The sequence below is a fragment of the Giraffa tippelskirchi genome, chromosome 5 (assembly GCF_054371585.1).
Source record: "Giraffa tippelskirchi isolate mGirTip1 chromosome 5, T2T-mGirTip1v1.2.pri, whole genome shotgun sequence".
NCBI classification, from domain to species: domain Eukaryota; kingdom Metazoa; phylum Chordata; class Mammalia; order Artiodactyla; family Giraffidae; genus Giraffa; species Giraffa tippelskirchi.
In genome coordinates this window covers 23803729-23825863 of record NC_137279.1, presented here as the reverse complement: position 1 = coordinate 23825863, position 22135 = coordinate 23803729, and the positions used below count along the sequence as shown (strand labels likewise).

The window sequence follows — 22135 nt, the reverse complement described above, 5'->3', positions numbered from 1 at the left end:
TTTCTCCCAAGTATTGTTACCTAATAATCTAACATCGGTATGTTTTTCCTTGGTTTATAAAACTAGCTGACAGTAGAATCCCACATACTGCTACGCAGATAACTGTTACCATATAAAGTACTCATAGTTGGAAGCTAATTTCCACCCCTCAATAAAACAAATTTTAATGTAGCTTATGTAGCATGCTGCTGTGGAAAGCTTGAAGCAGTAATTATAAAATATTTTTAAGAATCCAGAATGAAACTCTCCTGCTGCTTGCATCATTCTGATTTTCTTATTGCTGCCATCATTCTGAGTGAAGCCTGGGAAGGGTTCTTTAAATAGAAGACAGGGAAATGAAAGACTAAAATTGTGTATTCAAATTCAGTCTGGAACTGAACTTGTTATTGTTTCTTATATCCTTTTTGTGTCAAAGCAGGTACGTATAAGTGAATAGTACAATGGATAGTATTATTATTTTTTTAAAAAGTGACTATCACACATATGCTGTTGATGTGTACAATTTTTACTGAGGAGTCAAAGTAGAATTAAACTTTTTTTTGGCCTTTGTTTTGAACACAGGTACTACTTTTTGACTTAAATGCTCTATTTATGTATATCAGATATCCTCTATAGCTATTTTTGTATTATTGTAATAGCTTGCTAATGCATCATTCAGCTAATATTCCTATACCCTTTTAATAATGTCTAAAAATTTGTACTGAAGATAAACTTGGTAAAGTTATGCTCCTCACATTATAATTACATTTTCAAGGTGACAATTGAGCACATGGTGTTCACCCATCAGTAGATTTGTTCTTTCAGATTGTCAATATCTAGTTTAAGAAGCTAATTATAGTTGTATTCATTAACTTAGGAAAGTATCTTAGAAAATACATTTTAGCATCTTATAAATTTAATCCTATCAAGAGTAAGATCTATGCCCTGGGCATAAGCACTTTATAATTCATTGTTCATGTCCAGGGACTGGGAACCTAGATATGAAAATTCTCAAGAGTAGCTTGGGGAAGATCTTTGAAGGCATTGAGTCAGAACTTACACAGTTCACTAACAATTCCTCCTCAACAGTTAGGATCTGTAGTGTTTAAAATGCCTTGTTTACCCCCTAGCTTGCCCCCTAGCTTAATTCAAGAGAATTAAGAAGGTTGTGTCGATTAAAAAAAAAGACCCAGAAATGTCATACCTTATGATATTCCAAGGGATTTTTTTTCAGCTTGATACTGTTTCTCTCGGGCATGGTGGGGTACTAAAAGAGCTGTTTCAGGGAAACCAGACATGGATTTAAAGATCCAACAATGTAGAGATCACTCTCAGCACTCACATTCTTGCTGTGTCTATCTAAACATGTGTTTTGTGTCTATTTTTATGACATATGAAAATATCTACTCTTGAGGTTATGTCAGCATACTCATCTGTACCTAACACTTGATGAAATGGCGTCGGTATAAATTTAAATTTTGGAACCCTAAATTTTGGAACCCTAAGCGCATTGCAAATGTTCTGAATTTGATAATGGTGACAGTTGTACAACTTGGAGAATGTAGAAAAACCGCTGAATTGTACGTTTTAGAAAGATGAATTTTTGATATGTGAATAATATCCCCCCCCCCAAAAAAAATCCCGCCAAGCTAAATGTTCCAAGAGAATTATCATCTGCCTGCCATGTTTTTTTCATAAACCTCAGTCATACCAGAGGTACCTGTGCAGAAACCATACTTAAACGAGGGAGACCTCCTGTCAGAATTAGAGTTAATCAATGACTATAGATCCTATATGTACTCATATTTATAAGGGAAAGGCCAGCCAACAAAAGTGGGTGATGCATTCATCTTTATATGTGTGTGTGTATGTTTATATACATATATATATATGCACATAGACAAAACCTGTAAATAGGTAATGCATACATATGCACAGTGCCTGTGCTACCTCGTCTTGGAATAAGTTTGTATTTGAAACTCAGTGAGCTCTATAATGACTGCTTACAGCCTCTGGTGTACTCTTTCTGTTTTATCTTCATGACTAGATTCCAAGATACAGAAAGGAAACTTTATTGGAAGAAGAATGCACAGTATTCATTATAAGCCTCTTTTATTATCCTTCTTAAGTTTGACCTGGCCAGATTTGTGTAGTGATTTTTATTTGCTCTGATGTTTTGGTTTGCATATTTATAAATTTCGGATTAAGTGAAATACAAGATAAAGAGTTGTCTGTAGAAATACATCATGTATATGTTCATCTTTGTATAAATCCCCAGAAAACAAACATTCATGGATATGTACAGCTGTTTTAGTCATTTTAAAAATTAGTAGCCAAACACCTAATAGGTGGTTATCAATTTCAGAAGTTAAAATATTATTTTTTATTTTAAGATGATGAACTGTTTTCATTTGGGGGAAGTTAGTTTTCTAATGATGTAATCATTAATGGCAATTTTAGAGAGCTACAGCCTTCATCTGTCTTTAGAAGCTGATATGCTTTTCTTGTGTAATTAAAGAAAGAACTACTTGTACAAATGTGAGTTAAGCCTTCAAAAAGCACAGCTAATTAATTAAATTCAGTGAATTTCCCAAAGTGTAATGAAGGTTATATTATTACCTGTTCTAGTTGGGCAAATCCTAGAAAGAATCAGGAATATTTAAACTCTCTTGGGTTTGGGAGACAGTATTATAAATACACAGTTTCTAATTGAAGGATCTTATCTATATTCAGTATAATTAAATTTAGAATGTTTAACTTCTTTCTTGAGGTTAGACATAGTACTTTTTTTTAAAACTAAAATGTAATTCAAATAGAGAGAAAATGATTCCTGTAATTTCGCAGAAAGTTTTACTTGCCCATGCTAATTTTTGTAGAGCAGTTGTCCCTGCATGTAATTTGAAATTAAGCTGTTTAATTATAAATAGTACAAACAAAGTTTTCTAAATAAAGCTTAATTTGTACTTGTATTTTTGCTATCCTTACATATCTAAGGAAATAATTTACAACAGTGATCATATTTTATTTTTAAATTATGCTAAAGTTTAAATTATACTAATCATATCTGGAAAAAAATGATCCTCACCCCCACCCCATTTTGTTTTGTTTTCGTATTGGACCCTTCCTTACTCATAGAAGTCAAGAGAAGTGAATCCATCTTTGAAAAATATTTCTCATCCAATGAAAATAAACTTATATTTTATTATTTTTCACATCACAGAGATGTTGCTGGCTTTTGGAATATTTGTTATGAAATCACATGCTTTTAATGAATAGTAATAGTCAAGAGGATGGTTTCTATCTACCTGTGACAACTTAATTATAAACCTCAGATGACTGCCACCCTTTCTCTTTTTGCTCTTGGCTAACTCATGCACTCACTGCTGTAAGATGGTGGAGAAAGCAAGCCTAGCTAAGAAGGAGCAGGTGGTTTCTGATGATGCTTGTCTGCTGATTGAGTTATACTTAACCCTCAGGGGAGGTATAAAGGTTATGCATATTAAGAATCTCTCAGTATGTTTATCAATGATCTTTAGAATTAATGCTCCAAATTTTTTCTTCAATTTTTAGTGCGTCTTGTTTCCTGTTAAAAGAGGATGACTGGAAAATTACATCACACTCCTGTTTCTACATCATCTGTAACCCATTTGCTTTTTAAAAATTTGACTTATATGCTAGAGAAGTAGAGAGATTTATAAACCATATGGCCTGTGGGCCAAATATGGCCCACTGCCTGTTTTTGTAAATAAAGTTTTATGGGAACACAGCCGCATGCTTATTATCTATCACTGTTTTTGCACAACAATGGCAGAGTTGAGTAGCCGCAACAAAGACCATATGGCCTACAAAGCCTAAAATATTTACTGTCTGGGCATTTGCATTAAAAGTTTGCTGACCCCTGTGCTAGAGTATAATCTAAGATGGTTCTTAAATGCTAAAAGAAATTCAGTCTGGTTTGCCAACTGCCAGTTAGTTACTACTGACAAGATTTTCTCTTTAGTTTGACATTTAAAATTGTTTAAATTTCCACCAGAAAGATAAAACTGGCTGTGTTGGGTGAAGGAAGAGCATGAAATGATTTCAGATATCCAGATTTGCTTTCTCAAATCTCATCTACAGTGTAGACATTTAAACATTTTTGTCTGTAGGCATTTGTCTTTAAATGTCAAAAAACTGTTTGATGAAATTTGAATATGATGACTATCAAGGCTTTTGAAAGAGGCACCCAGAAGAAGAGAGGTGAGAGTTGAGTGTGTCGTTACTAATAAAATTGCCCTGGGTCTTTTAGGAAAACATTTTCTCCGAACCCTGGAATGTCTTTAAAAGCATGTGCCAAGAAATCATTATAGCAGCAGACAGCACACCCAAAATACTGAGCTAGAGTTTATAAAGCCACCTACTTCATCATTTTTTCCTTTAAGGCTGAGTTTATTTTCTTCTGATTGCCAGTTCACATTTCTCTGGTTTCTCATCTTGGAAAAAATCGCTTTCACCATTCCTTATACTGCTTCACCCAAACTCCAATCCCCAGACACCAAGGAGACCTGGGACCTCCGGTTTGCTTTCTCACTCCCCTGCCCAGCAATATAATTCCATTGCCTGAAGATGAAATATTTTGCAAGGTTGCTGGCTTTGTCATGCCTGAAGATGAAATATTTTGCAAGGTTTCTGGCTTTATCATTGAAGGAAGTTCCTTCCACCCAGTTCTTACCAACACAGTGTAAACAACCCACACCCTAGTTGCAAATAGTTCCACAGACAGTGTTTGCATCAGTCATGCAGACTGCAAATAGCAGTGTGGAGAGGGAGGAGTTTAGTGTATCACTCTGCGCTCCCATTGGCTGCCTCAAGTATAATTTCTTCCATCAAACGTTAGCTGTCCTGGAGAGAGCGTAGAGTAAATGACACTCTAAGGAAAAACAACAGAGCAAAATAGCATTACCAAGTGTCTGTTTTTTGTTGTCACCATTTCCTAATTGTGTTAGTAGGTGTGCAATTTCATTGGATATTCTTTTTTTTTTTTTTCAATTGTCTTTGTACCTATGATTGAAAACGATAGTTGGTCTGTGACTTTTGAGGAGGTAAGTTTTTTTGTCTGTGTGTGTCTGTAACATCAGCGTCTGTCTCTCCGAAAAATGCAGTATCCTCCTCCCCCAAGATACTAATCCAACTTTCCTGGCTACACATCTCCTGCGCAGGAGGGGATGAAACTAAGGAGAAAAGTTGCTCTCTGCTTTTTGTGCAAACGTTGTTAATTGTGTGACATGGAGGAAGTTTCCAAGAGTGTGATGTGAATTTGTAGGGTTATGTAAGCATTGTCTCCTGTAGTCTTTTCCAAAAGGCAAGGGAAGCAATTTGCCTGTGTTGTCTATGGGCTCTGAGCGGTCAGCACATCTGCTCCGGCAGACATGTGGCATATGAGCATTTCTGTCCTGGCTGAGGTTAGGGGGCCACTTCCAGTCTTTCTCTGGTGGACGCCCTTGCCAACATTTCAGAATGACCCAGGCAAGATTACTACCTTTCCCAAAGCTAACCTATCTTCTTTAGTATAAAGGCAAACTGTTTCTTGAATCAGTCAGTTCTAAAAACAGTTCTGACTCCTCGGAAAGGCTGGAAGAGACAGCCAAGTCATGTCCGTCTCTCTTTAACCCGTGGTAAGTGTGGGCAGGTTCTTCTTCATGGAAAATCTCCATCTGACCACCCCCAGGTTCATACTTTGGAGGACGATACTGCATTTTTGGCCCCAGAGCTTGCTTCCCCACGTGTATGTGAGTGCAGAGCAGGAGTCCACACTCCCCACCGTGCTGCTTGCTTTGCAGACACTGAACTGAAGCTTCTTGCTAGAGCAAAAGCCAGTAGGCTTGTCCCCTAGGCTATTTGGCTTTTTAGGGACCTTCGTGCGTGCGTGCTCAGTCGTGTCTGACTCTTTGCAACCCCAGGAGCCAGCTGTAGCCCACCACGTTCCCCTGTCCATGGGATTATCCAGGCAACACTACTGGAGTGGGTTACCATTTCCTCCTCCAGGGGATTTTCCTGACCCAGGGATCGAACACACATCTCCTGCTTTGCCAGGCAAATTCTTTACCACTGAGCCACCTGGGAAGCCTAAGAGACCCTCAGACACCCATAATTTCTCCCAGATCTTCCCCTTACCATCCCACCCCCTGAGCATTGTGTCAAACGTTCGGGTGGTAGCAATCATGGTAATAGGAAATGACCAGTCAAGTTTCAGCTGCGCTCATACCTCTTTCTTATATAATATAACCCATCAGACATTTATCTCTAATCAATAGTGAAGTAGCTACCTGGTGCGTTTTTTAAGTCCTTTGAACAAAGTGTTTGTCCACTAGTGTTGTATCGTATGCCTTTCATGTGAAGTGAAAGTGAAAGTTGCTCAGTTGTGTCTGACTCTTTGTCACCCCCCCTGGACTATAGTCCATAGAATTCTCCAAAGCAGAATACTGGAGTGGGTAGCCTTTCCCTTCTCCAGGGGATCTCCCAACCCAGGAATTAACTTAGGTCTCCCGCATTGCTGAGCCACAGGGGAAGCCCAAGAATACTGGAATGGGTAGCCTATCCCTCCTCCAGCAGATCTTCCCACCCCAAGAATAGAACCGGGGTCTCCGGCATTGCAGGTGGATTCCTTACCAACTGAGCTATGAGAGAAGCCCCTTACCTGGAGGTTATTTTAACTTGATTCTAAGCCTCTGACACTGTACCATGAAAAACTGGTAGCTGCAACATTTCCACTTGTGCCAAATTAATGCAATGTAAATAAATAGTTGAGGGAGCTCTTTGTGCCTTGGAGACCTCCAAGTGCAACTTCAGGAGAAATAGGACACTTGGGAATAGGTATTTGAGTCATCTTACCACGGTCTCTTTTGAAGGGATTTATCAAGAAATGAGAAAAATTTCTTCCTGGCCTGAAGCAGTCTGCCTTGTGAAATATGTTATGATGAAATTGTGCTGGATATTGCTGCTTCTTCCTGACAAGGAGGGAGTTTATTGGAAAAGTTTCTGAATCATATTTTTTAAATCTAAGTTTCCACCCAGTATGTAAGTTGTTCCCACAAAAAGGGTCATAGTTTGATAGATCAGAATGAGAGACTAATCTCTATCCCCTGCTAGAATTTGGATGACTTGGGCACAGATTGAAAGATTCAAGTGTAGACACATACGGTATTTGATGGGTATAATTTTCCCCTACAAATATGTACACTACCTTTTCAGGAATATATCTTGGGGGAAGGGTTCCTGGAAAGGTGGCAGTTTTGAGGGGTTCCATTGTATCTTGGTCACAGAGAAACACCCGTTATAGTTTCATATAGCTTTTATTAGGAATAAACTTTTAAAAAATTCTTGTTTTGGCATTTTATCCTATCCAATGAAATTGATATTCTGGATTACTTTTTATTTTTTAACAACTTTTTAAACACATGTATTATAAATTTCTTGTAGACAACTTGGAAACATTTCAAAAAAAAGACAACAATAAAAATAATCCACTATCCACAGTTAATATTACTTATGTTGTTACAAAAATGGGATTTTCTAGTTACTTGTCTGTTTTTTTCCCCATAGAAGGCATACAGGCTTCCCCAGTGGCTCAGTGGTAAAGAGTCTGCCTGCCAATGCAGGAGAAGCAGGTTCGATCCCTGGGTTGGGAGGATCCCCTAAAGAAGGAAATGGCAACCCACTCCAGTATTCTTGCCTGGGAAATCCCATGGACAGAGGAGCCTGGCAGGCTACAGTCCATGGGGTCACAAAAGAGTCAGACACCACTTAGCGACTAAACAACACATTAATACATACAAAGATAGCATACACATTTCTCCTGTCATTAGATATTTTTTACTTATGTGTTAACACTGTATTGGGATTGTTTTTTCTTTTTCAGTAGCTCTCTTTTTAAAAAATGTTTTGACTGTTCCCAGCTATCCCAGTCTATGTTTTCCAAAGGAAAAGACAGAAATGGGCCCTGTTGACTAAGTTCAGTCAAAGTGCAAGTTTGTTCTTTGGCTTCTCTGCTGGCCCGGTTTTTGGATCTTCTGCCTCCACAAAGAGTCTCAGGCTTTGCCCTTACCGTCTGTTTCTTAGCCTGTTTCTAAAAGACAAAAAGAAAGAAATTAGATTTTCTTATTTTCAAGTCCATGTTCTATAGAAGATAAAATTCACTCCGTGCCCCTCCCTCTCCTCTGCCCCTCTGCCCCCCACTCCAGTCTGATACAGTGCCTTCCAGGGCGTAGATTCATCTTCTGGCTGTGCAACACTGCTTTGTCTTGAGTTTTTGCCGCACTTGCAGAAAACGTTGTTAGGAGTGTAAATCTGAAAAACAGGAAGGTCTCCTCACATTGATGTCTTTCCTGTCAGCTCTCTTTTGAATCATCTGTAACTGCTAACAATAGCAAAGACAGCACTTTTGATACTTTGAAATGGAGGAGGCTAAATTGCTCTTGGGAAAATAAAGTCAATGTACACAGTTTATAATGACTGGTTAAGGGGAGTCCCTGCTTCATAAGAATGAGCTGTTATGAACATATAGCTGTTATGTTATAGCTATATATAACATCATATAGCTGTTTCACATTTTTTTCTGGGAGTTCAAGGGGTAAAAAACCAATTCAGCCATTTATTTTACCCAGAATCTTTTAATCTGAAGTTTTGTTTGTTTTTTTTAAAAAAAAGCAAAACAAACATTGAGATATTATCATAAGGACTGTTGTGCATACCAACAAAGAAACTGGCCTTCAGGAAAGTAAATGCCTTCATATCCAAAAAGAATGAAAATATCAGTTGATAGCAAAACAGACCAAACTGTGTATCTTAAATATATTCAATTAATTTAAACCCTGAAATGGGGGAAAACATTTCAGAGAAATGCCTAGTGGTTTTCCCAGTTTTGTCCCTACTGTCTTGCAGTTTCCTTTGCGTTCCAGGGTGGGATTATCATGCATGTTTCCAGCAAAGACTTGCCTGTGTCTGTGTTCTGGGTCTCGATGAAAATCTCACAGGATCGGGGGTGGCTTTGAAAAGTTTGCTTTTTGTGGCATGGTTTTTATGATGAAGCCCTGTCTGGGGGGCTGAAGGGGTTGTAAGTTTCACTGGGTAGAGTTCTGCAGCTGCACCGCTCGCTTAACCCACCGTTGTTTCCCAGACAGCAGTCCTGCCTTCCTGTGCCGCTCGCGCCTTCTCCTTCTGACACTTTCAAAAGTTCACTTTGTTGTTTTTGTCGCTTGTTTTTCCTCACCAGTTCCATCGGTGTCTGATAGTATGTCCAGGCACTAATGCCCACCTCTGGCTGTTGCTCTTTTTCTGCAGAGGGAGAACCGGAGACTACAGGAGGCCAGCATGAGGTTGGAACAAGAGAATGATGACCTTGCTCATGAACTAGTAACCAGCAAGATTGCTCTGCGGAATGACTTGGATCAGGTAAGCCTGGTTTCACTAGGTAGAAATAAGACTGTGGTGACCTCCTCCAGGGCAAGGACCAAGTTGCTCTCAGAGCAGTCCCACCAGGGCTTGCTCTGTGCTTGATGCTGAGTCAGCTGCTTGATGGGTGAATGCGTGGGTGGAATGCAAGAGAGTGGCAGGTGGGAGGGGCCTGTTGTGCTCCTAGGAGATGGTGAAAAACACAAGCCTTTGGGGTTTCGGTCATTTCCAAACAGCATGTGTCAGATACTTAAAAAAAAAAGAAATAGCTCTAAGCTTCTCTGGTGTCTCTCCCCTTAATCTCCTGTTGTTTTAGTCACTAAGTGGTGTCCAACTCTTTCACAAACCCATGGACTGTAGCCTGCCAGGCTCTTTGGTCCATGGGATTTCCCAGGCAAGAATACCAGAGTGGGTTGCCATTTCCTTCTCTGGGGGATCTTCCCAACCCAGGGATTGAACCCACGTCTCTTGCATTGGCGGGTGGATTCTTCACCACTGAGCCAGCAGGGATGCCCTCTTAATCTCTTCTTTTCCTAAACCAAGGACTTACAGCATCATTACCTGAGAATATGTCACCAGGAGTATATTAATGCCACTCTAACATTTATAGGCACTATACTTTTTGCTCCAAGAAGATTTCTTATCTACAGTAAACATGAGGATTTTATATGAAGCATGTACATTGAGATATGTGTATTGGTGGACTGACAGGCATCCTAGGGGCAGAGAGCCAGGACTGCCTGGGTGTCAATCCTGGTATCACTGCTCACTAATCACATGACCCAGGGCCATCCTTAACCTGCCTGTAGGTTTCAAAAAGTGTTTCCCTCATAGAGAAGATGTGAGAATTAAATGAAGTAAAGCACTACAGTAGTATGTGTTCAATAAACATTAGCTATTGCTAGGAAGCCCTTAAATTCTTTAACTTCCTCATCCTTTCCAGCAGTACTCATAGCTTTAGGACTTCCTATTTTTCCATTGCAAGTGTGTTTGGAAATAATTGGCAATATAGAAGGAATCTTGCACAGTTTTAAAATCATCATACTATTTTTTAACTTTTAAAATGTGAATATTCCCAATGGTGCAGGGTCAGAAAAGTTGAAACTTAGAATGGCTGAATCTGTTAAAAAAAAAATTAAAAAAGAGGCTTTACCTGTACTCTAACTATTCATTGGCAATATTTAAAATACAGATCCGTTAATAATATAAACATGATTGGATGTTTAAAATGGAAGTTTTTTTTTTTAATGTTTAAAAACGATCCCTGCCACAACTCCTTTTCCCGTATAAGCAGCTAATTTTGCAGCTCAGAAGTTTTAACCAGAGTAAGTTGTTGATGTTCGTGTTGTTGTTATTGTTCAGTCGCTAAGTCGTGTCCAACTCTTTATGACCCCATGAACTGCAGCACACCAGGCCTCTCTGTCCTTCACTATCTCCAGGAGTTTGCTCAAACACATGTCCATTGGGTCAGTGATGCTATCTAACCATGTCATTTCCTGCTGTCCCTTTCTCTTCCTGCCTTCCATCTTTGCCAGCCTTAGTCTTTTCCAATAAGTCGGCTCTTTGAATCAGGTGGCCAAAGTGTTGGATCTTCAGCTTTAGCATCAGTCCTTCCAATGAATATTCAGGGTTTGTTTCCTTTAGGATTGACCACAGTAAGATGGGAGATAAAAACCATTGTTAAGAAAAGTACTGAAAGGGGGGAGGAGAAAGCTGAAGGAGTCAACACTAACTGGAGTTTCAAACTAAAACAGAAACCTGTGCTGCTTGGGACAGGATATATAAGGTAGAAGCAACAGCCCTATGGGGGGTTGGGATTGCCCTGTGGACCACAAACTGCATCAGCTAGCCCATTTGCAAGCTGTTAGAGGTGAAATGAAAAATGTGTGACTAAGAGAGTCAGAACCAAAGAAGGCAGAAGGTTCCCATTTAACAGGGCCATTGACCCAGCATGACCTTGACTGTTTTACTTTTGTCATAAGTAAGACCATTGTGGTGACTCAGTACTATAATGAAATTTTTGGTTCCATATTAACTTTCCAAATGACCTTGACCAACACTTGATTCTGCCATTTTGAATATTCTATCCATTAATAGTTTTCTTAAGATGGCTAGCTGAATGAAAAAGTTTTACACTAAATCTGTTGTGGTAATCGTTCCACGATGTATGTAATTCAGGTCATTTTTTTGTACACCTTAAACTTACACAGCACTGTATGTCACCTCTATCTCAATAAATCTAAAAGGAAAAAAAGTTTTAAGCAGTTAGACTTCATAGGGATGCAATGAAACAAGTTAGAGTCATAAATTGAAAGTTTTGTGTGAAATGTATTTGCTATATGTTGAGCCTTTAAAAACTAGAAAAATAATGAAGTTAAATATTTACTGAATTCCTAGTATGCACCAAACACTTTATTTAGCAATTTATAAGCATCATCTCATTTAATTTTCCTAATGACTCCATTAAGCAGGTATTTTAATCTTCCATTTTATAAATGAGGCAACTGGCATATCTACCACTACTTGGAATACTATCCTTTAAAAAATAGAGACTTGCATCAAAATATATGTGCAAAGTTGTTTACTGCAGTGTTACTTGAAAGAATAAAAAAATGAAATAAGGTATATGTCCAATAGAAAGAAAGGATGAAGGCACATCTGTAAAATATCTTTTTGGAATAATTTTTAAAAACAATGAGAAGATAATGATATAATAATATTTTTTAAAAAGTAAAATTATCTGTGTATAATGTTTACATCTAAATTGCAAGGGATATATGCTGGCCTGGGGCCATCCTGGAGGAAAGGAAAGGAGGCTGGAATCTACCTTGTGACAGGAAAAAGGCCGACAAAAAAATAGAAATACATCAAAATGTTGCTACAAGAGGAACTTACCTGGTGGCACAGTGGATAAGAATCCACATGCCAATTCAGGGAACACAGATTTGACCTCTGGTCCAGGAAAATTCCACATGCCGAGGAACAGCTGAGCCTGTGTGTCACAACCACTGAACCCGTGCTGTAGGGGCCCACGAGCCGCAACTGCTGAGCCCACATGCTGCAACTATTGAAGCCCTCACATCTAGAGCCCGTGCTCTGCAATAAGAGGAGCTACCACAATGAGAAGCCTGTGCACTGCAAAGAAGAGGAGCCTTTCCGCTCACCACAGCTAGAGAAAAGCCTGATGCCACCAAAAATCTTGGCTTTCTCTGACCACTGAGGCCTAATGAAAAATAAAGAGACAAGATCTGGGGGAAATAGAAGAGTGAAGTTAATCCTCAGCCGGCGGAAGGGAGCGAGCACAAGCCTCAAAAATTGTGCCCCACTTCCATGAAGAATCTGTGCTGGGTTAATCGCTCAGTTGTGTCTGACTCTTTGTGACTGCATGGACTAGCTCGCCAGGCTCCTCTGTTGTTGGGAATTCTTCAGGCAAGAATACTGGAGTGGGTTACCATGCCCTCCTCCAGGGGATCTTCCCAACCCAGGGATCAAACCCAGGTCTCTCGCATTGCAGGTGGATTCTTTACCATCTGAGCCACTAGGGAAGCCCCTGAGGGATCTGAAGGATTCTACAGATGAGGGCTTGCCCGCAGGGGTCAGTGATGAGGAACAAAAGTGTAAAGATCTTGTATTCTTCCTCTTGCATTGTTTCAAAATCAGTTGTAGATAAACCTCAGGTAGCCTGTTAATTGGGTCTGGCAGTCCCAATAGCCTAGTAGTTGACTCCATTGTCTTTTGTGTATTGTACTGTGGCCTTCTTTCTATAATGCAAAAGAGTGCTCTGCAAAGAGAGTGCTGTAAAGGTGAGCCCCAGATACAGGATGTAATTAGCATAGAGTTAAAGGATAGTAGGTGCAGAATGCAGCTCATGCAGAGCTAGGGGGCCGAAAAGCAAGCTTAGTTATAGGCTACAAATTAGGAACTGTTAAAATAAAAACTAGAGAGTGATTAGGCCTGCTCACTGTTCTCTCCATCTTCTTTGTTCTCGGGAAAGAAAAGTAAAACTAATTCTTTTTTCTCTTTTCGTTGCAACAAGCTTAAGTGCAGCAATGAAGACCCAAGGCACCCAAAAATAAAAATAAAGAACAAATTAATTTTTGAAAACTCTAAAAAATGTTGCTATTAGATATCTCTGAGTGATGAGTAAATTTGATTTTTATATTCATCCTTATACTTTTTTCAATTATTTGTCTTTTCTAAGAAGACCTTAAATTACTTAAGCATCTTTGAATAAGGGCTTCCCTGGTGGCTCAGAAGGTAAAGAATCTGTCTGTAATTCGGGAAACCCAGGTTCGATCCCTGGGGGAGGATCCCCTGGAGAAGAAATTGGCAACCCACTCCAATATTCTTGTTTGGACAATCCCATGGACAGAGAAGACTGGCAGGCTACAGCCCGTGGGGTCGCAAAGAGTTGGGCATGACTGAACAGGTAATACTTTCACCTTTGGTTAAGTAATAATATGCCTTATAACATTAATGACCAGAAAAAAATATATTATTTAAAAAATTGTTTCTCCACCCCCAAAAATTCATTTTGTAAATTAGTCTGGAAAAGTTGCTAGGGTCCTCCTGAAATAATTAATTATTGAGTACCTAAGTATCTCATGGAGCTACTAGATCAGTCCCTGAAGAAAAGATTCCTTCATTTATTTCTTCTCTTTATTTCCCCCCTTCATGCCTGTCGTTCTCTTTTAAAAACAGTAGTTAAGACCTGGCCCCTCTGCCTTTTGAAGCTTATTATCTAGATGAAAGAATGAAATTGCTATGTCATTGAATTGCTAATTCAAAACATGCTGTCTCCTCCTAAAATCTGATCTTGTAGTTTCTTCCCGAGGGGTTTGGTACCTGGCCCCTCCAGACTTCAAGGAAGGGCATTAGCTTGAGGCTTTGCCTGCCTTTACCCAGTTTGCCCAGTACTTTTTCATTCCCAGTTTAATCAAAATCAAATCTCTTAATTCAGATAGCAGAACATTGGCAAACATTAAACAAGCATGAAAGCAGATTGTATTTGAGACAATATGTAAACCAAACAAACACTAATTAGGTAATCAGGTACTTAAAAAAACACATTCTCAAAAAAAAAACAACATTCTTTCCTACCCATGTCATTTTGGTGCTGGCTTCAGGCTCCCTGGGCGCCAACAGCTCTTCATGTTTCTCTCTGACAGCCTTCTCTTTTGACAACTTGCCCCCCACCCTCTAGACTCCTTCGGTAAAGACTTCTCAGTGATCAGAAATGAAAAAAAGATACATCTCCAGTTCAGTTTTGGTTACCTGCTTTCAGGCCCTTCTTGTTTTTTCTGTTCCTGAGGAACAAAAGCAAGAAACACAACAAATGCTTTCCCAGTGCAGACTGGGCCCAGGTCCCTTCTGACCACAGGGAGTTCGTGTTGAACCAGATGCTGCATGTCACAAGTGGCACATTCTTTTGTTCTGTTTTCAACTAAACAGTTGCCTTGGTTAGTTCTTTAAGAAATCAATTCTGAAAGAGCCCCATCCCTAATGTTAGAGTGGAGCCTTCTGAGTAGCTGGTTCATGTTGTAATCACAGATCAAGTGCCTGTTTCTCTCATTTATATGTCATCAGGTCAGTTCAGATCAGTTGCTCAGTCATGTCTGATTCTGCAACCCCATGAACTACAGCACGCCAGGCCTCCCTGTCCATCACCAACTCCTGGAGTAGACTCAAACTCATGTCCATTGAGTCGGTGATGCCCTCCAACCATCTCATCCTCTGCTGTCCCCTTCTCCTGCCTTCAGTCTTTCCCAGCATCAGTGTCTTTTCAAATGAGTCAGTTCTTCACATCAGGTGACCAAAGTATTGGAGTTTCAGCTTCAGCATCAGTCCCTCCAATGAATACTCAGGACTGATTTCCTTTAGGGTGGACTGGTTTGACCTCCTTGCAGTCCAAGGGACCCTCAAGAGTCTTCTGTGACACCACAGTTCAAAAGCATCAATTCTTCAGTGCTCAGCTTTCTTTATGGTCCAACTCTCACATCCATACATGACTACTGGAAAAACCATAGCTTTGACTAGACAGACCTTTGTTGGCAAAGTAAATGTTTCTGCTTTTTAATATGCTGTCCACGTTGGTCATAACTTTTCTTCCAAGGAGCAAGCATCTTTTAATTTCATGGCTGCAGTCACTATCTGCAGTGATTTTGGAGCCCCCATAAATAAAGTCTGTCACTATTTCCATTGTTTCCTTGTCTGTTTGCCATGAAGTGATGGGACCAGATGCCATGATCTTAGTTTTCTGAATGTTGAGTGTTAAGACAACTTTTTCACTCTCCTCTTTCATTTTCATCAAGAGGCTCTTTAGTTCTTCTTCGCTTTCTGCCATAAGGGTGGTGTCATCCGCATATCTGAGGTTATTGATATTTCTCCCAGCAGTCTTGATTCCAGCTTGTGCTTCATCCAGCCCAGCGTTTCTCATGATGTACTCTGCAAAAAAGTTAAATAAGCAGGGTGACAGTATACAGCCTTGACGTACTCCTTTCCCAATTTGGAACCAGTCTGCTGTTCCATGTCCAGTTCTATTGCTTCCTGACCTGCATATTATATGTCATAGAAGTTGGATGACAGTTAGAAGGCTCACATGGTAAATAATCTGCCTGCAATGCAGGAGACCCGCGTTTGGTCCCTGGGGTGGAAAGATTCCCTGGAGGAGGGCATGGCAACCCATCCCAGTATTCCTGCCTGGAGAATCCCATGGACAGAGGAGCCTGGCAGGCTATAGTTCATAGGGATACAAATAGTCGGACATGACCGAGAGACTAACACTTTCAGAAGGTTTTGTATCAATAAGGCATTATGAGATGTTGGTACATGATTAGAAGATGATAATGACAGATGTCCACTCAGTCTTATTAAACTGTGGTGAAGGTTTTATCATTTGGACACAAAGAATTTAAATATTTGTCTGTTTAGTATTCTGTTCCTGGAGATGCCTTTAACGTTAAAGATGGTTTTTACTTAAGCGGGATATAGAGGTTAGCTAAACAGAGACTCAGAAGACTATTTTTAGAAGGAGGAGGACGTTAATTCAGATCTGGTTGTATTGTGATGAGCACAATCACCCCTACTTCACTGTCAACCTTGAAGGAGAAACTCTGGATGCAGCTTCCAGGGACTCTTCCCATGTGGGACCCAGAGCAACTCCTACAGAGGTCAGATCTGAGAACAGAAATAGAGTGAGGTCACCTGGCCTTGGCCTCATGAAGATCATGCAGCAGAAAATGTGTACATAAAAATGATAGGCCCTCTCATCATACGTATCTAAGTGTTTATTAAAAATTTCCTCAGGGAAGTGGATTTTTTTTCCCTTATAGATATTTCCAAAATTGTAAACATTTAGATATGCTGCAGAATTTTAGAAGCTTGGTGCTAAATGTCAGGATAGCATTGACTCTTCAGAGGTTTACAGAAGGCTCACAGTTTGAGTGAATCTTCCTTCGAGAAACCAAACTTAGAAAACGTTTGTTTCAGAGTGTCATGATGTGTGTTATGAAAAGGACCGTTCTCTCTACAAAATGGAACCTGTTAGGGGTACAGTAGGAGGAAGTTAAAGTGCAGTCGTCTTTATTAGCAAGGTTGTCACTCAGAAATTCTAGGGTAGAACCTTAGCCAGTAGGCAGCTGTTCTAGGGAGACAGATTTGATAAGATTTTTGCTTCCCTGGTGGTTCAGACAGTAAAGAACCTGCCTGCAGTGCGGGAGATCTGAGTTCGATCCCTGGGTCGGTAAGATTCCCTGAAGAAGGAAGTGGCAACCCACTCCAGTATTCTTGCTTGGAGAATTATCATAGACAGAGGAGCCTGGTGGGCTGGAGTCCATGGGGTTGCAAAGAGTTGGGCACAACTGAGCCACTAACACTGAAGCCATCAGGATGTCATTTTTTTTTTTTCACTAGAAAATTGAATTTTTTTACTTAAAAATAGTTTCAAAGGCTAATGCCATAGTGGAACAACTGAAGGATAGTTAAACCAAACTCTTGGGGAATTAGAGGAGCATCCACCAATGCAAGCTCTTGATTTGCCACTGGAAGACCCTTCATCGGAGACTTTGGGTAGCATCTTCCACTTTGTGGGTAACTTGTCATCCGGTTTGCAGCTGTAGAATTCTCAGTTTTAAGTGTCCATATTTAGTATCAATCTTCTAGTTATCTTACAATTTATTAAAACTTAACTTGCAATATACATGTTCCTTTTTTTGAGGCCCACCTCTACTTTTAGGATGTGTCTTTTGCTGTGTAGATTTTCTTCCTGAAATCTAATGTATCAGAACAAATTTCAGAGTCTTCAAAAGGGAATTTTTCACTTTAACTACCCGGCAGTTCCAAGTCATCTGAAAACAGCTGTGAGCACTGGGCTGTGGGGACATCAGGAACTGGAAGACAGAACCAAGAAGCTGGAAGGTAGTTTCTCTGCCAGGACCCGGCAGACTGTGCTGGCCCAGCCATCTGGACATGTGGGAGATACGGTGAAACACAGACAGAGGGCCACCTGGCCAGTTTTCACAATGACTTAGACATTGTTTTGCTGCTGTCAGCCAGGGATGGCTTCTTCAAAGAGCTGCCTGTCTTCAGTGTCTGGTTTTCTCTGCTGAACTCATCCTGTAGCTCCCTCCCCCAAGTCTGCTTCTCTGATAACTCAGAGAACCACGTCCATTCATTCAGTAAACACTTAAGGAGCATGAGCTCTTCCGGTCCTGGGCTTGGTGCTAGGGGTATGGTGATGAGCACAGGAAAGAGGGTTCCTGCCTCCTAGGGCTTACAGCCAAGTGGACAAGGCACACACATCACACACACAGTTTGTCACTCTAGATTGTGGCAAGTGCTATCGGGAAATACGAGTTCAGATGAGGGTGGGGAACCGATTCGGATGGGCTGAGTGGGACAGGGCTCAGGCCACCCTGTGCTGCAGAAGTGAGCTTGAAGCCGAGACCATAAAGGGTGAGGTAAGGGCCCTAATGTGTAAAGCAGGCAGACATACAGTAACTAAGTTAAATGTACACACACACAGTGCTTTCACAGTGAATTTTGGCTCTGTATCCAAATTAAGAGCAGAGCACTCTCCCTGAGTTTTCTTGGCTATTCTAGAAATACGGTCTTATGTGCCTGGATTCCTGGTCCTTACTTCAGTTTGCCTCTGGGCTGTCTCTGTTATGCATTTTTGGCCTTCCTTTCTCCTTACTGTACTCACTGCTGTTGTGAGTAGCCTGATGGGCCAGGTTCCCTCAGCTGATCTTTAAACTTTCTCACCTAACTGTGGTTCATGGATCAGCCTGTCTGTTCCTCCTCTCTGGCTCGGCCCCACACATCACCAGGTAGAAGCTTCCCCAGGAGGCTCCAGCCCTTCATCCCGTCCTATCATAGCCTCAGAGTCCGTGCTGTTGTGGCTGCTGAAAATGTGGAAGAAACGCTTAGAAGGAGCATGGTCTTCCATGCCATTCACATCTGAATTCAGACTGTGACTCTGATCTTAGATGTGTGTCCCAGTCCAGTTATTTGATCTCTCCAAACCTTGCTATCATTATCTGGAAAATAATTTTTGCTGTGAGGATTAGAGATAACGTGTGCCGAGCATGTGGTACCTAGTTGGCATTCATTGAAAGCAACCACCCCCACCCCCCACCCCTGGATGAGCCAGAGGTCCCAGAAAGTATGTACATGCTTTCTTCACCTTCTTCATGACTGATGTGCTCTGATTTGCAGGCAGAAGACAAGGCAGACGTGCTGAATAAGGAGCTTCTCTTGACCAAACAGAGGCTGGTGGAAACCGAAGAAGAGAAGAGGAAGCAGGAGGAGGAGACAGCTCAGGTAACAGGCATGGGGGGGTGGGTAACTTGTCTTTACCCAGGTGCATTGGTTCCTGGACTTGATTAATACTATAAACAAGAAGTAAAGTTGTTGTTCAGTCGCTCAGTCAAGTCTGACTCTTTGAGACCCCATGGACTGCAGCACGCCAGGCTTCCCTGTCCCTTACCATCTCCCAGAGCTTGCTCAAACTCATGTCCTTTGAGTTGGTGTTGCCATCCAGCCATCTTTTCTTCTGTCGTCCCCTTCTCCTCCTGCCTTCAATCTTTCCCAGCATCAGTTAAATATGAAGTAAAGTTAAATTTGTTCTAAATCAAGGCTGGTGCTGAAGCAGTACATGTGAGCAGCACTGAGTCATTTCTCCTGAAGGGTGTTAGGAGAGGTGGCAGCATTTCCACCCTGGAACAGCTTTCAGGAATTTGCCTTCACTGCGATGTCTAGCAAGAGTGTTAAGTCTTCTCCAAGTTTAAGAACTTGGAATTATGACCCAAGAGCTGTGACAAATCTGTAAATTTCGTGTCGCATCTCCAAGATGACTGACTTCTCTGAAGTCATTTATGAGGATCGTTAAGCCAGATGCCTGCAGAGATCTCTGCTGAGATTTGCCTCTATCAGTCACGCTTCATTTTCTGGATTGATGACTTTGAAGAAGGAGCACCAACATTTCTGTTCCTGGCAGAACTCTCAAATCATATTCTCTGAGGGAATAGAAAGAAACCCTTTGGGAATCAGCCTTGAAGTTAGCTCCCTCCTGTCTTCATGTGAGTGGTGAGGGTGATCAGCTGGAAGACATGCCGTTGCCAAGGAGCCCCAGATGTGACAGGTGACAGCTGGAGTCAGAGCTTCCGGCTTCCCTAAGGAAGAGCAGGCTGCTTCACCAGTGGTCTCCATCGCTGTCCGTTCCAGCCAGGCACGATTAGCTCAATTATTTTAATGAGTTTTATTCGGAGACATCAATAATACTAACTATAAAACAGAACACAAAGCATTTCAAAGACCTCCTTCCAAGCAACCAGCAAAAGTTCCAGTAAAGTTACTAATGAAGGGATGTGTTATTTAGCATCTTCCAGAATTTATAAAAAGTATTCCATGATTTTCATTTTTTTCCCCTAAATAATGAAATGTTTTGGCAATTACGGTGGACCAGGAATTTTTTTTTAAAATGTAATAAAAACTTTTCAGGGGCTGATTATCTGGTTTGATCTTGGCATTTTGATGGGTTTTACTCTTTTCTTTATTTCCTGCTTTTTGAGGGCCTACTTCAGTACTTTACATAAAGAATAAAGCTATTAACAAAGGAATTTAATCCATGATTTTCCCTTTGTGTGTGTGTGTATCCTTTTTTAATTATGGTTCCCTTGTGAGATAGAGAGTATTCTCATTTGTCAGATGAGTTAACTACAACTTAGAGAAACTGAGTGAACTTATTCAAAGCCTCTCAGCTACCTAAGTTGACCCTGAGTCAGTGGAGCCTTATGGCAGAAGGGACAAAGGGCATGGTTAATGTCCTTGAATTATGGAAGATAAAGAACGGAGACCAATAAAAACAAACAAGCTTGAATCAGTATAACCTACAAATGCTCTTAAAATTTTAGAATGTAGCAAATATGAAGAAACTCCCACATCTTCTGATGAGAAGTTCAGCTATCAATTGCAATAACTTGTGAATTTGGAAGTACCGAGTATCCTCCATTCATATTTTGGGATGCTGCAAAGCAGAATTCATCAACTGTTTTCTGATTGTGTACTTGCAGATTAACCAGGGTTGGTTTTTGTTTGGTCATCTTGGGAGAATTGAATTCTTTCCCTTGTAACTGGTGACATCTAAGCCTTTTCATTGCTCTAACCTTCGCCAAGCTACAGAAATAACTGTGGTTTTAGGCTCAGCGTTCATAATTTAGTATTTCTGTGACTGTAACGAGTACTGCATCGTCTGTCACTTTAACTTCTAAAATCAGTGTTTCTTTAGTCTGCACCTCCATTTCTAACTCCAGTCCCAAAAGCCTCTTGTTCCTACCTCCGGAGAGGTAACAACTGAGTCAATATGAGATGAGAAAGAAGGCCTAAAATGTTTTTTCAGTAGTCTATGACAGAGCATCAAGAGTACATGCAGTGTTTTCCTTGATGTTTTTTGTTTTAGACTCTCATGAGAAGAAAGATAGCTTCTGAATGGACCCTTATTCGACAGTTGTTTACATTGTTGTTGACTTGGAATCAGGCAGACTTGAATATGCATATTGGTGGAAATGTGTAAAGATTTTGACTGAGTCTTGATGTTTCTCATTCTTACTCTTTATAGCTAAAAGAAGTCTTCAGGAAACAGCTAGAGAAGGCGGAATATGAAATCAAGAAGACTACAGCTATCATTGCCGAGTATAAACAGGTAATGTGCCCCTGTGGGCTTCATCACTGTAGAAGTCTTTGTTTCACTCTTTTCTTTGAGGAAATTTTGTTTATTTGTTTTTAGAGTTTCCAGAACAGTTGCTGCACTGCACGGATTATATTTGTTGGCTCGTTTTCTCCTCTGAAACAGACAGTGGTTAGACATGCTTGCTGATAACATGGGAAGTTTAATTGAGCAAAACAATCTGTTGGTTGTTTTCAGTGTTTGATAGATTTAGAGGAATGAGAAATCTTATTACCATTGGGATCCTGCCTCTGCCTTACTCAGAAGCTAATTTCCAATAGATCACATTTGCCAAGCACTAGAATTTAGCGTTTGTACAGCTAGGAGATACGTGCGTCCTTTGCTGTCACAGTAGAGAACACAGGAGCTCTTTCCCACACACGCCTGCGTGGCCTTAGCCAACAGAGGCTAGTGCCTAGCAGGAAACCTCTTATGAACCTTAAAATGATCTTTTAATGGGGGGGGCGGTGGGGGCTGGTCTCCTTGAGGACATTTCTGGTCTCA

General features: G+C 40.6%; 1 protein-coding gene and 1 long non-coding RNA gene across 16 annotated transcripts in view; one reads left to right on the top strand and one right to left on the bottom strand.

Moving 5' to 3' along the window:
* Window positions 1-22135, top strand: part of RABGAP1L (RAB GTPase activating protein 1 like) — a 652518-nt gene that overhangs the window by 623254 nt on the left and 7129 nt on the right. For 13 of the 15 annotated variants that reach the window (XM_081493701.1, XM_081493699.1, XM_081493697.1 and 10 more), the window contains 3 exons: window positions 9298-9408; window positions 19123-19227; window positions 21524-21607. In XM_081493701.1, the coding sequence (XP_081349827.1) occupies window positions 9298-9408; window positions 19123-19227; window positions 21524-21607 (300 nt within the window). Of the gene's footprint in view, window positions 1-4862; window positions 5061-7610; window positions 7668-9297; window positions 9409-19122; window positions 19228-21523; window positions 21608-22135 lie in introns of those variants that run through there. The other 2 variants (XM_081493720.1, XM_081493721.1) reach the window with 2 other exon arrangements.
* On the bottom strand, window positions 7176-9522 carry LOC145507337 (uncharacterized). The gene is made up of 3 exons (XR_014054782.1): window positions 8953-9522; window positions 8212-8304; window positions 7176-8083 (listed from the first exon to the last, which is right to left on the bottom strand). It is a non-coding gene; the product is annotated as an uncharacterized LOC145507337 (long non-coding RNA).